This window comes from Bos javanicus, chromosome 5 (assembly GCF_032452875.1).
Source record: "Bos javanicus breed banteng chromosome 5, ARS-OSU_banteng_1.0, whole genome shotgun sequence".
Classification (NCBI taxonomy): Eukaryota; Metazoa; Chordata; class Mammalia; order Artiodactyla; family Bovidae; genus Bos; species Bos javanicus.
The window spans coordinates 76,953,204-76,965,265 of record NC_083872.1 but is presented as its reverse complement, the minus strand read 5'-3'; the positions used below and the strand labels follow the sequence as shown (position 1 = coordinate 76,965,265).

General features: G+C 37.8%; 1 protein-coding gene across 1 annotated transcript in view; it reads right to left on the bottom strand.

Annotated features, from left to right (window-relative positions):
* The window catches only part of SYT10 (synaptotagmin 10), a 116,144-nt gene that overhangs the window by 57,283 nt on the left and 46,799 nt on the right, over positions 1–12,062 (bottom strand). Inside the window, exon 3 of the mRNA XM_061417419.1 lies at positions 2,734–3,301. Coding sequence (XP_061273403.1) covers positions 2,734–3,301 — 568 coding nt within the window. The remainder of the gene's footprint in view (positions 1–2,733; positions 3,302–12,062) is intronic.

Below are 12,062 nucleotides of genomic sequence, written 5' to 3'. Positions count from 1 at the left end.
GAAAAACAAATAGCAATATGCCAAGTTTTTACATATTAATTCATGGCATTATAGGCTATTTAATTGCATATTTTTATTCTATTTTTCAAATTTTTATATTAAATTATTTTATAATCATAAAAATCATTTTACAATGAAAAAGACAAGTTCTAATGTAAACAATTCCAGTTTAGTTATTTCAAATCCTAAAAGATGATGCTGTGAAAGTGCTCACTCAATATGCCAACAAATTTGGAAAACTCAGCAGTGACCACAGGAATGGAAAAGGTCAGTTTTCATTCCAATCCCTAAGAAAGGCAATGCCAAAGAACACACAAACTACCATACAATTGCACTCATCTCACATACTAGTAAAATAATGCTCAAAATTTTTCAAGCCAGGCTTCGACAATACATGAACTGTGAACTTCCAGATGTTCAAGCTGGTTTTAGAAAAGGCAGAGAAACCAGAGATCAAATTGCCAACATCCACTGGATCATGGAAAAGCAAGAGAGTTCCAGAAAAACATTTCTGTTTTACTGACTATGCCAAAGCCTTTGACTGTGTGGATCCCAATAAACTGTGGAAAATTCTGAAAGAGATGGGAATACCAGACCACCTGACCTGCCTCCAAGAAATCTGTATGCAGGTCAGGAAGCAACAGTTGGACATGGAACAACAGACTGGTTCCAAATAGGAAAAGGAGTACATCAAGGCTGTATATTGTCACCCTGCTTATTTAACTTATATGCAGAATACATAATGAGAAATGCTGGGCTGGATGAAGCACAAGCTGGAATCAAGATTGCCAGAAGAAATATCAATAACCTCAGATAAGCAGATGACACCACCCTTATGGCAGAAAGTGAAGAAGAACTAAAAAGCCTCTTGATGAAAGTGAAAGAGGAGAGTGAAGAAGTTGACTTAAAGCTCAACATTCAGCTTTAGCATCATTCCTTCCAAAGAAATCTCCTTTAGAATGGATTGGTTGGATCTCCTGAAACTCCAGTACTTTGGCCACCTCATGTGAAGAGTTGACTCATTGGAAAAGACTGATGCTGGGAGGGATTGTGGGCAGGAAGAGAAGGGGACAACAGAGGATGAGATGGCTGGATGGCATCACCGACTCAATGGACATGAGTCTGAGTGAACTCCGGGAGATGGTGATGGACAGGGAGGCCTGGCGTGCTGCAATTCATGGGGTCGCAAAGAGTTGGACATGACTGAGTGACTGAACTGAACTGAACTGATAGCTATTCAGGATTCCTTGCAATTACATATGAACTTTAGGATTAGCTTGTCTTTCATTTGGATTTTCATAAGGATTGCATCTAACTTGTAAATTGTCATGTTAAAATATTAAACTTTCTAATTTATGAAATAGAATGGCTTTTCATTTATTTAGATCTTAATTCCTGTTAGAAATATCTTATAGTTTTCAGTGTACATGTCTTTAGTAAAATTTAATCTTATGTATTTTTATGCTATTTTAAATAAAATTTTGTTCCTAAAAAAAAAAAAAAAAAGCTCAACATTCAGAAAACTAAGATCATGGCATTCAGTCCCATCATCTCATGGCAAATAGATGGGGAAACAGTGGAAACAGTGGCTGACTTTATTATTTTGGGCTCCCAAATCACTGCAGATGGTGATTTCTGCCATTAAATTAAAAGACACTTACTCCTTGGAAGGAAAGTTATGACAACCTAGACAGCATATTAAAAAGCAGAGACATTACTTTGTCAGCAAAGGTCCATCTAGTCAAGGCTATGGTTTTTCCAGTGGTCGTGTATGGATGTGAGAGTTGGACTGTGAAGAAAGCTGAGCACCAAAGAATTGATGCTTTTGAACTGTGGTGTTGGAGAAAACTCTTGAGAGTCCCTTGGATTGCAAGGACATCCAACCAGTCCATCCTAAAGGAGATCAGTCCTGGGTGTTCATTGGAAGGACTAATGTTGAAGCTGAAACTCCAATACTTTGGCCACCAGATGCAAAGAGCTGACTCATTTGAGAAGACCCTGATGCTGGGAAAGATTGAGGGCAGGAGGAGAAGGGAACAACAGAGGATGAGATGGTTGGATGGCATCACCAACTCAATGGACATGAATTTGGGTAATCTCCGGGATTTGGTGATGGACAGGGAGGCCTGGGGTGCTGCAGTCCATGGGGTTGCAAAGAGTCAGACACAAGTGAGTGACTGAACTGAACTCAACTGAATGTAAACAATCACTTCCTCATTATTTGCCATTTCAAATGGTATAATTTTACAAATTCCACAAAAGCTTCTGAAGGAGTGGGCTGCTTTAAGCTCAATCAAGGCCTTTCCAAATGGCATCAAAGTACATTTTAGGTTAAATCTGAGGAATGAAATAGTCTTAAAAAATTAAAATCAATAATAACTATTTGGAAATTGACTGTAGAGAATAAGTTAAAGATAAATATTTTACAAGTGAAAGGCCTACTACTTTTGGCAAATTATAAGAACTGTCCAGTATGGTGAAGTAATGAACTTCCTCAAAACAAGAAGTGTAGAAACAAAGGTTAGACATTAAAAGAAAAGATTTTTTATGTACACAGTAACTAATATTACCTAGTGTTAAGTGCCTGAATTATGTATGTACATACGTAATTCATACACTGCAGGTATTTAGGACAAAATTTCCCTAAATTTTTGAACTAATCTGGGTAAAAATTAGTTTTATATATCACTGCAGGTCAAATAAAAGGAATACATTGGTGTTATTATAACTTACTGTGGTAGCACAATGAATATCTTTCCATACTGTGGCTTCTCTGGAGAGATCAGAGGCTTCAAACAAATTATCAAAAATCACTTCCCCAATCATGTCATGTCTAGAAAATCTGTCAAAATCATACACACTGAAATGTAATTTTCTGTTGCTTAGTTGATCATATGCTACAGGAAACTGAAAAGTTTCATCAAACAGAGGATTTAAAGTCTTTCTGTGCACACGAGTCTGAAATTTCTTTTTCCTATCTGGAAGAAGATACATCTTCACATAAGGATCAGAAGTTCCGATGAAGTCTTTAGCAGGGAGATCTAAGGCTTTGATAATTTTCACCACTAGAAGTTCATTTTCATAGTCATACTGGAGGGTGAAATTAAGCTTTCCACAGGTTTTGACATCTTCTTTCCTGTTGTCCTCAGAGTCCACTGATTTCTGTTTGTAGAGCTCTGGTTTTATTCTCCCAATGCTGGTTGTTGTTTCTCCTCTTTGTAAAATGGGTTCTGTGCCCATGCCAAAATCAACACTGGAAACCTGCATTTGCCTTGGTAGGTGTCTTCTGAAGGAATTGTGTCTGTATACATATATATATATACACACAAAAAATCATTTAAGCAGATTGTTTTGATAATAATGTTACATAAAGTGGCATAAAAACTCTTCCTCACACCCATGATAATGAAGTAATCTATCGACAGCAATAAACAGATGGACACACACACACACACACACATATACACACAGTACTTTTGAAAAACCAGGGATGAAGTATTCAAAGAAAAAATCTCCTAAAATTATAGAAACACCTAAAACACACAAATGCACAATTTACAAGTTCTTGGTATTTTTACTTACCATCATAAGCACAATTACAAAGAAAGAGGATTACCAAAAAAGTTCAGTATTACACAAAATGTTATAAATGTTATCAATTACCTGCGTGCATCAAGATTTAAACATTATGCAAACAAATCATTCAGATGACTGGTTTCTTTTCATCTGGATATTTTGGTCCTATGAATTTCCATTTTAGTGTCAATATTAAAGACATACGTCCACATGCTCTTACACTGTGTTATTTCTAACATTTAACCAAATTAATTTTTACTTTTCAAAATATATATAATTATGACAGCCAAAATGAGGACATTTTACTTTTTTCAACATAGAGTGGCTTCAGAAACTCTTAAGGATTGAAAGATTGCAGAATTTTAGAATTTGGGGTTAAATAATAGTTCTTAAAATTCAAACTGAATTTCATATACTCAGTTACTGTTTATCTCATCAACATTTCCAAAACATTATATATATATATATATATATATATATATATATATATATATATATCAGCTTACTAATCGTCACCTAACTGTGACTTGCATTAAGATCTGATTCTTTTATACTTTCTGCATGATTTCTAGCATGAGCCATGTCAACTTATGTATTTCCTTAAGGTCTAGTTCCAGGTTTTCTGTTCTTTTTTCAGTCACTGCACTAGACTAATAATCAGTTCCTGAGCTATAATTACTATCTTAAATCTGATGATTCCCAGAGTTTCCTGAATATAGATATATCTCATATAGACAAAAATTTAGTTCCATATCTTTGTCTTCAAGAGGGATTTCTAAACAAATGTCCTAATTTTGCCCCAAAGTCAAGCAAATTCATTATTTTCTCTATTTTGCTTTCAAATCTGTTATCTCTTCTATAATCTCTTATAACAGGTCTAACAGTTTTCTCAATCACTTATGCTTGGAATCCTGCAGTATGCTTTGAATCATCTTTTCTTTAATTCATGGGCTTTGCTCAACTTTCTAAGTCCTGTTGATCTGCTGCTTTGAGACAGCTCATATAATTGCCCATTCTGCTTCATTTCCATTGCTATTCAGTCCAGATTCTCATCACCTCATACTTTGCTTTCTACAGTAGCCTTCAGTTTGGCTTTCCTTCTTTCAGCTCTCTCTTACACTCAATAGCTCTCCAGCGCTTATATCAAAATCCTTTACTCATGTCATTATATCTTTTTCCAGTTGATCATAATTTAAAAAATATTTCTATACAAAAACAAACTAGGACTACTTTATCTCAGATGAGGGAATTTGCTCCTAATTAAACTATACTGAATTCAAAACTAAAATAATTCAATATTTTAATTTCAGTATTTGAGTATAAATATAAAAGTCTTTACTGACTGACTTCAAGCTTGAAGTGATCTGCTTCCTCAGACTGATCCCATTTTAACGTGTTGAATACGCTATAAAATGCATTTTAATCTTGACTCTATTCCTGATATATAAGATCAGGGGCTTAAATTAGGGTCACAAATCATCAGGAAATAATAAGAATTTTAAAAGGAATACAGGTAGTATATATTGCTGTGAATTATTAAATAGATCTAGTATATCCCACTTTATACATTCAACATTCTTAAGAGACTTGGAATACTTAACTAAACAATCTAATGTTTCTGCCAAACTCACTTTCACTTATGCAGCAATTTAATTTTTTTTTGCAAGCAAAAAACCCCACAAAAATTTTTTTCTTATTTTTTATAAGTTGACCCATGATTTCACCTCCCTATGCTTTTCAATAAAATTTAATCTTCTGTCCTCCCCCTGCTGCTGCTAAGTCACTTCAGTCGTGTCTGACTCTGTGCAACACCATAGACGGCAGCCCACCAGGCTCCCCCGTCCCTGGGATTCTCCAGGCAATAACACTGGAGTGGGTTGCCATTTCCTTCTCCAATGCATGAAAGTGAAAAGTAAAAGTGAAGTCGCTCAGTCATGTCCGACCCTCAGCGACCCCATGGACTGTAGCCTTCCAGGCTCCTCCATCCATGGGATTTTCCAGACAAGAGTACTGGAGTGGGGTGCCATTGCCTTCTCCGTCTATCCTCCCCCTAAAAAATCAATAATTTATTTCTTATGTCACTGACTATAACTGTGCAGCTGTAAGCCCCTTCTAACAAGAATCAAAAAGTAGTAAGATTTTCATTCTAGTAAGCCAGTACCCTAATTATAGAGTAAATAGTGCCTGTTCTAAGTCAGAGTTTAGCTAGTCAGCTAGGAGAAGCTTTAATTATTACAATGTTAAAGTACTGTCATGACAACACAGATCTTCTTTACCTTATTGCATTTTTTTTTTCTCCTTTGGAATGACAGTGGTAAGTGGCTATTTAGTCTCACACAAATATCCAACCAATTAAAGTACAGGCCATTAGACTGCTACAGACCCCACTCTTAACCTTCAAACCTAGGAAGACACCACATATATACTCCTCCTGATGGAGAAGGAAAAGTTCTATCCACCTTACCTGGAACATCCGAGGGTAGCTACTAATTATAGTCAATATTACATAATGTCACAGGAACAAATGTATTAATACAGCAATTTTAAAATATTATTTTACCAACAGTTCTTTTCTTTCAAACAAAATCAGAGACCAGAAGTTGAATACATATGGACAGAATCTCTTTGGGTGACATGTGAGTAGAGTCCTGGAATCACACTGGAAACCATGCCAATATTTCCCACTATCCAAGCAAAAGCACTTGAATAGGATTACACTGGGATGAGATTTTTAAAACGCTGCACTTGGTCCCAGCCTTCCTATGAAGTGAGCAACTTTGGACAAGTCACTTCACATTTTGAGCTTTATTTTCTTCATCCATGCTGCCATGCTGCTGCTCAGTTGCTTCAGTCATGTCCGGTTCTTTGAGAACCTATGGGCTGTCACCCACCAGGATCCTCTGTCCATGGGGTTCTCCAGGCAAGGATACTGGTGTAGGTTGCCATTTCCTCTCCAGGGAATCCCGACCCAGGTATCAAACCCATGTCTCTTACAATATGTTGTTCTTCATCCTGCTCACAGCGCCAGTTGTCTTGCTGTATCTCACTGTGCACACTGTTCGCTGAAACCACAGTAAGCAAGGTGAGAGCTAAGAGACTGGAAGAAAATGTGAGGAGTCTAGGAACTTCAGACCTGTTTATTCTCTCCTGGCTGGTGCAGCAGCCATAGAAGACACAACATAACTGCACACCACCCTTCTTTCTTGTCTTCTATTACCACTTTCACATCAATCCCCCTGAATACACCACTCCAGGCTCTAAAAAGTTCAAGTCAACAGATCATATCCACAACATTGTAAAGTAATTAGCCTCCAATTAAAATAAATAAATTTAAATTAAAAATAAAAAATAAAATAAATTTATATTAAAAAAAAAACCAGATCATATTCCCATTAACACTTATTGTGAGTACTTTCAGTTCAGTCACTCAGTCGTGTCCAACTTTTTGTGACCCCATGGACTGTAGCACACCAGGCTTCCCTGTCCATCACCAACACCTGGAGCTTGCTCAAATTCATGTCCATTGAGTTGATGATGCCATCTAACTATCTCATTCTCTGTCACCTCCATATCCTCCTGCTGTCAATATTTCCCACCATCAGAGTCTTTTCCAGTGAGTCAGGTCTTTGATTCAGGTGGCTGAAGTGTTGGAGCTGCAGCTTCAGCATCAGTCCTCCAAGGAAATATTCTGAGTTGATTTCCTTTAGGATTGACTGGTTTGATCTCCTTGCTATTCAAGGAACTCAAGAATCTTCTCCAGCACCACAATTTGAAAGCATTAATTCTTCAGTGCTCAGCCTTTTTTGGTCCAACTTTCATACCTGTACATGACTATTAGAAAAACCATAGCTTTGACAATTGGGACTTTGTCAGCAAAGAGATGTCTCTGCTTTTTTTTTTTTTTTTTAAATTTTATTTTATTTTTAAACTTTACATAATTGTATTAGTTTTGCCAAATATCAAAATGAATATGCCACAGGTATACATGTGTTCCCCATCCTGAACCCTCCTCCCTCCTCCCTCCCCATACCATCCCTCTGGGTCGTCCCAGTGCACTAGCCCCAAGCATCCAGTATCGTGTATCGAACCTGGACTGGCAACTCGTTTCTTACATGATAATATGCTGTCTAGGTTTGTCATAGCTTTTCTTCCAAGGAGCAAACATCTTTGAATTTTATTACTGAAGTCACTATCCGCAGAGATTTTGGAGCCCAAGAAAATAAAGTATGTCACTGTTTCCATGTTTTGCCCATTTATTTGCCATGAAGTGATGGGACTAGATGCCATGATCTTAGTTTTCTAAATGTTTTAAGTTTTAAGTCAGCATTTTTGCTCTCCTCTTTCACTTTCATTGAGGCCCTTTAGTTCCATTTAGCTTTCTGCCATTATGGTGGTGTCATCTACATATCTGAGGTTATTGATATTTCTCCCAAAAACCCTAATTCCAGCCTGGCATTTCACATCAGGTACTCTGTGTATCCGTTAAATAAGTAGGGTGACAATATACAACCTTGATGCACTCCTGTCACAATTGTCAACCAGTCCATTGTACCATGTCTGGTTCTAACTGTTGCTTCCTGGCCTGCATACAAGTTGCTCAGGAGGTAGGTAAGTGGTCTTTTATTCTCATTTCTTTAAGAATTTTCCACAGTCTGTTGTGATCCACACAGTGAAAGGCTTTATTGTAGTCAGTGAAGGAGAAGTAGATGTTTTCCTGGAATTTGCTTGCTTTTTCTATGATCCAGTGGATGTTGGCAATTTGATCTTTGGTCCCTTTGCCTTTTCTAAATCCACCTTGAGCATGTGGAACTTCTCAGTTTACATACTGTTGAAGACTCAGTTCAGTTAAGTCACTCAGTATTGTCTGACCCTTTGCGACCCCATGAGCTGCAGCACGCCAGGCCTCCCTGTCCATCACCAACTCCAGGAGCCCACCCAAACCCATGTCCATTGAGTCAGTGATGCTAACCAACCATCTCATCCTCTGTTGTCCCCTTCTCCTCCTGCCCTCAACCCTTCCCAGCATCAGGGTCTTTTCTAGTGAGTCAGCTTTTCACACCAAGTGGCCAAAGTATTGGAGTTTCAGCTTCAACATCAGTCTTTCCAATGAACACCCAGGACTGACCTCCTTCAGAATGGACTGGTTGGATCTCCTTGCAGTCCAAGGGACTCTCAATAGTCTTCTCCAACACCACAGTTCAAAAGCATCAATGTTCAGCTTTCTTTATAGTCCAACTCTCACATCCATACACGACCACTGGAAAAACCATAGCCTTGAATAGATGGACCTTTGTTGGCAAAGTAATATCTCTGTTTTTCAATATGCTATCTAGGTTGGTCATAACTTTCCTTCCAAGGAGTAAGTGTCTTTTAATTTCATGGCTGCAGTCACCATCTGCAGTGATTCTGGAGCCCAGAAAAAATAAAGCCAGTCACTGTTTCCACTGTTTCCCTATCTACTTGCCATGAAGTGATGGGACTGGATGTCATGATGTTAGTTTTCTGAATTTTGAGCTTTAAGCCAACTTTTTCACTCTCCTCTTTAACTTTCATCAAGAGGTTCTTTAGTTTTTCTCTTTCTGCCATGAGGGTGGTGTCATCTGCATATCTGAGGTTATTGATATTTTCCCCAGCAATCTTGATTCCAGTTTGTGCTTCCTAAAGCCCAGCATTTCTCATTATGTACTCTGCATATAAATTAAATAAGCAGGGTGACAATATACAGACTTGACCTACTCCTTTCCCGATTTGGAACCACTCTGTTGTTCCATGTCCAGTTCTAACTGTTGTTTCCTGACCTGCATACAGATTTCTCAGGACACAGGTCAGATGGTCTGGTAATCCCATCTCTTTCAGAATTTTCCACAGTTTATTGTGATCCACACAGTCAAAGGCTTTGGCTTAGTCAATAAAGCAGAAACAGATGTTTTTCTGGAACTCTCTTGCTTTTTCCATGATCCAGTGGATGTTGGCAATTTGATCTCTGGTTCCTCTGGATCACAAGAAACTGTGGAAGATTCTTCAAGTGATGGGAATAGCAGGCCACCTTACTGCCCTCCTGAGAAATCTGCATGCAGGTCAAGAAGCAACATTTGGAATCAGACATGGAGCAACAGACTGGTTCCAAATAGGGAAAGGAGTACATCAAAGTTGCATATTGTCACCCTCATTATTTAACTTATATGCAGAGTGCATCATGCAAAATGCCAGACTGGATGAAGCACAAGCTGGAATCAAGATTTCTGGGAGAAATATCAATAACCTCAGATACACAGATGACACCACCCTTATGGCAGAAAGTGAAGAACTAAAGAGCTTCTTGATGAAAGTGAAAGAGGAGAGTGAAAAAGTTGACTTAAAACTCAACATTCAGAGAACTAAGATCATGACATCTGGTCCCATCACTTCATGGCAAAGATGGGAAAACAATGGAAACAGTGTCAGACTTTATTTTCTTTGGCTCCAAAATAACTGCAAATGGTGACTGCAGCCATGAGATTAAAAGACAGTTGCTCTTCAGAAGAAAAGCTACAACCAGCCTGGATAGTATATTTTAAAATGAAGACATTACTTTGCTGACAAAGGTCCATATAGTCAAAGCTATGGTTTTTCCAGTAGTCATGTATGGATGTGAGAATTGGACTATAAAGAAAACTGAGCGCCGAAGAATTGATGCTTTTGAACTGTGGTGTTGGAGAAGACTCTTGAGAGTCCCTTGGACTGCATGGAGATCCAAACAGTCAAGCCTAAAGGAAATAAGTCCTGAATATTTATTGGAAGGACTGATGCTGAAGCTGAAACTCCAATACTTTGGCCATCTTATGTGAAGAATTGACTCTTTGGAAAAGATCCTGATGCTGGGAAAGATTGAGGGCAGGAGGAGAAGGGGATGACAGAGGATGAGATGGTTGCATGGCATCACCGACTCGATGGACATGTGTTTGAGTGAGGTCTGGGAGTTGGTGATAGACCAGGAAGTCTGGAGTGCTGCAGTCCATGGGGTCACAGAATCGGACACAAGTGAGCAACTGAACGGAACTGAATACACACACATACACAGAGATGCACATACCGTTGTTGGTGTTGTTTAGTTGCTAAGTCATGTCTGATTCTTTTGCAACCCCATGGACTGTAGCCAACAGGCTCCTCTGTCCATGGGAGTTTCCAGGCAAGAATGCAAGAAGACTGGAGTGGGTTGCCATTTCCTATTCCACAGTATGTTCCTGACCAAGGGATCAAACTCAAGTCTCCAGCATTGGAAGGTGGATTCTTTACCCCTGAGCCATTAGGGAAGCCCTGCTCTGTAAATATTGTTGAATAAATAAGTTAAATTTTTCCCTGAAAACTTTAGCTATATGACTAACAATCCAATAATAATAAAAGCTGTTTGGAGAGAAAAACTGTTTTTCTTTCAATTATGTGATATAATGGTTAAAATTAATTTGAGTAACTTATCTTTATTCTGTTCAAGGAAATTTGTTCTTTAATAGAAATTAATAAGATGAATTATGGTATTCAGAAAATACTTGTCCCTGACCTTTTATCATGTTAAAAAATGTTTATAAATCAAAACAAGAGATGATAAGCAATCGCTTTTGATGTATCATATATTTAAAGGAATGCATATGAAGTAATTAGGTTGGGAAATTTTTCTTGGTAGTTTTTTATTTACAAATAAAGTTCTGAAAACATAATATTTTATATTAAAAGAATGAAGCAATATAAAAGCCTAAATTTAAAAAAATCTTACAATAACATCTTATCACAATAATAAAACCAAGAATATTTTGTTTGGTATTGCTACATCCCCTATAAGGTCTTTTGACCTTATAATTATGTATTTTAGCTTTAACTTTCTATGCTAAACATGTCACTTAGGCTGTCCCTTAATTTTAAGTATGTTGATGTCTATCATGAGCCTCTCTTCTAGTGAGCTCAGCTAGGATTTGAAGGAAAGTGTTAAAATCCTTCAAATGAATTTACCTACCACTCTGGGGCCCTCCTTCTATACCTTCACATCTCCTTGAGCATACTGCAAAGAATGTATTGAAATATCCTATCTTCAGATTTATCTACCATTCCCCAACACTTCCACTAGTATTCTTTATAATAGCAGAAAATAAGTTTTATTAATCTTTTTATGAATTTCATAATAATCACAAGCTGGGATTCAGGAAATATCTGTTGGAGTTCATATCAAATGATTACTAAAAGATCTTATGACTAATAAAAGTCAACTTCCCAAGAATTATTTGTACTATGAAGAAGTGGGCCTAACCAATTTATGTGCTGCACTGTGCTTAGTCACTCAGTCACATCCAACTCTTTGCAACCCCACTGACTGTAGCCCTCCAGGCTCCTCTGTCCATAGCAACTCTCCAGGTAAGAATACTGGAGTGGGTTGCCATGCCTTCCTCCAGGGGATCTTCCCAACCCAGGGACTGAACCCAGGTCTCCCACATTGCAGGCAGATTCTTTACCATCTG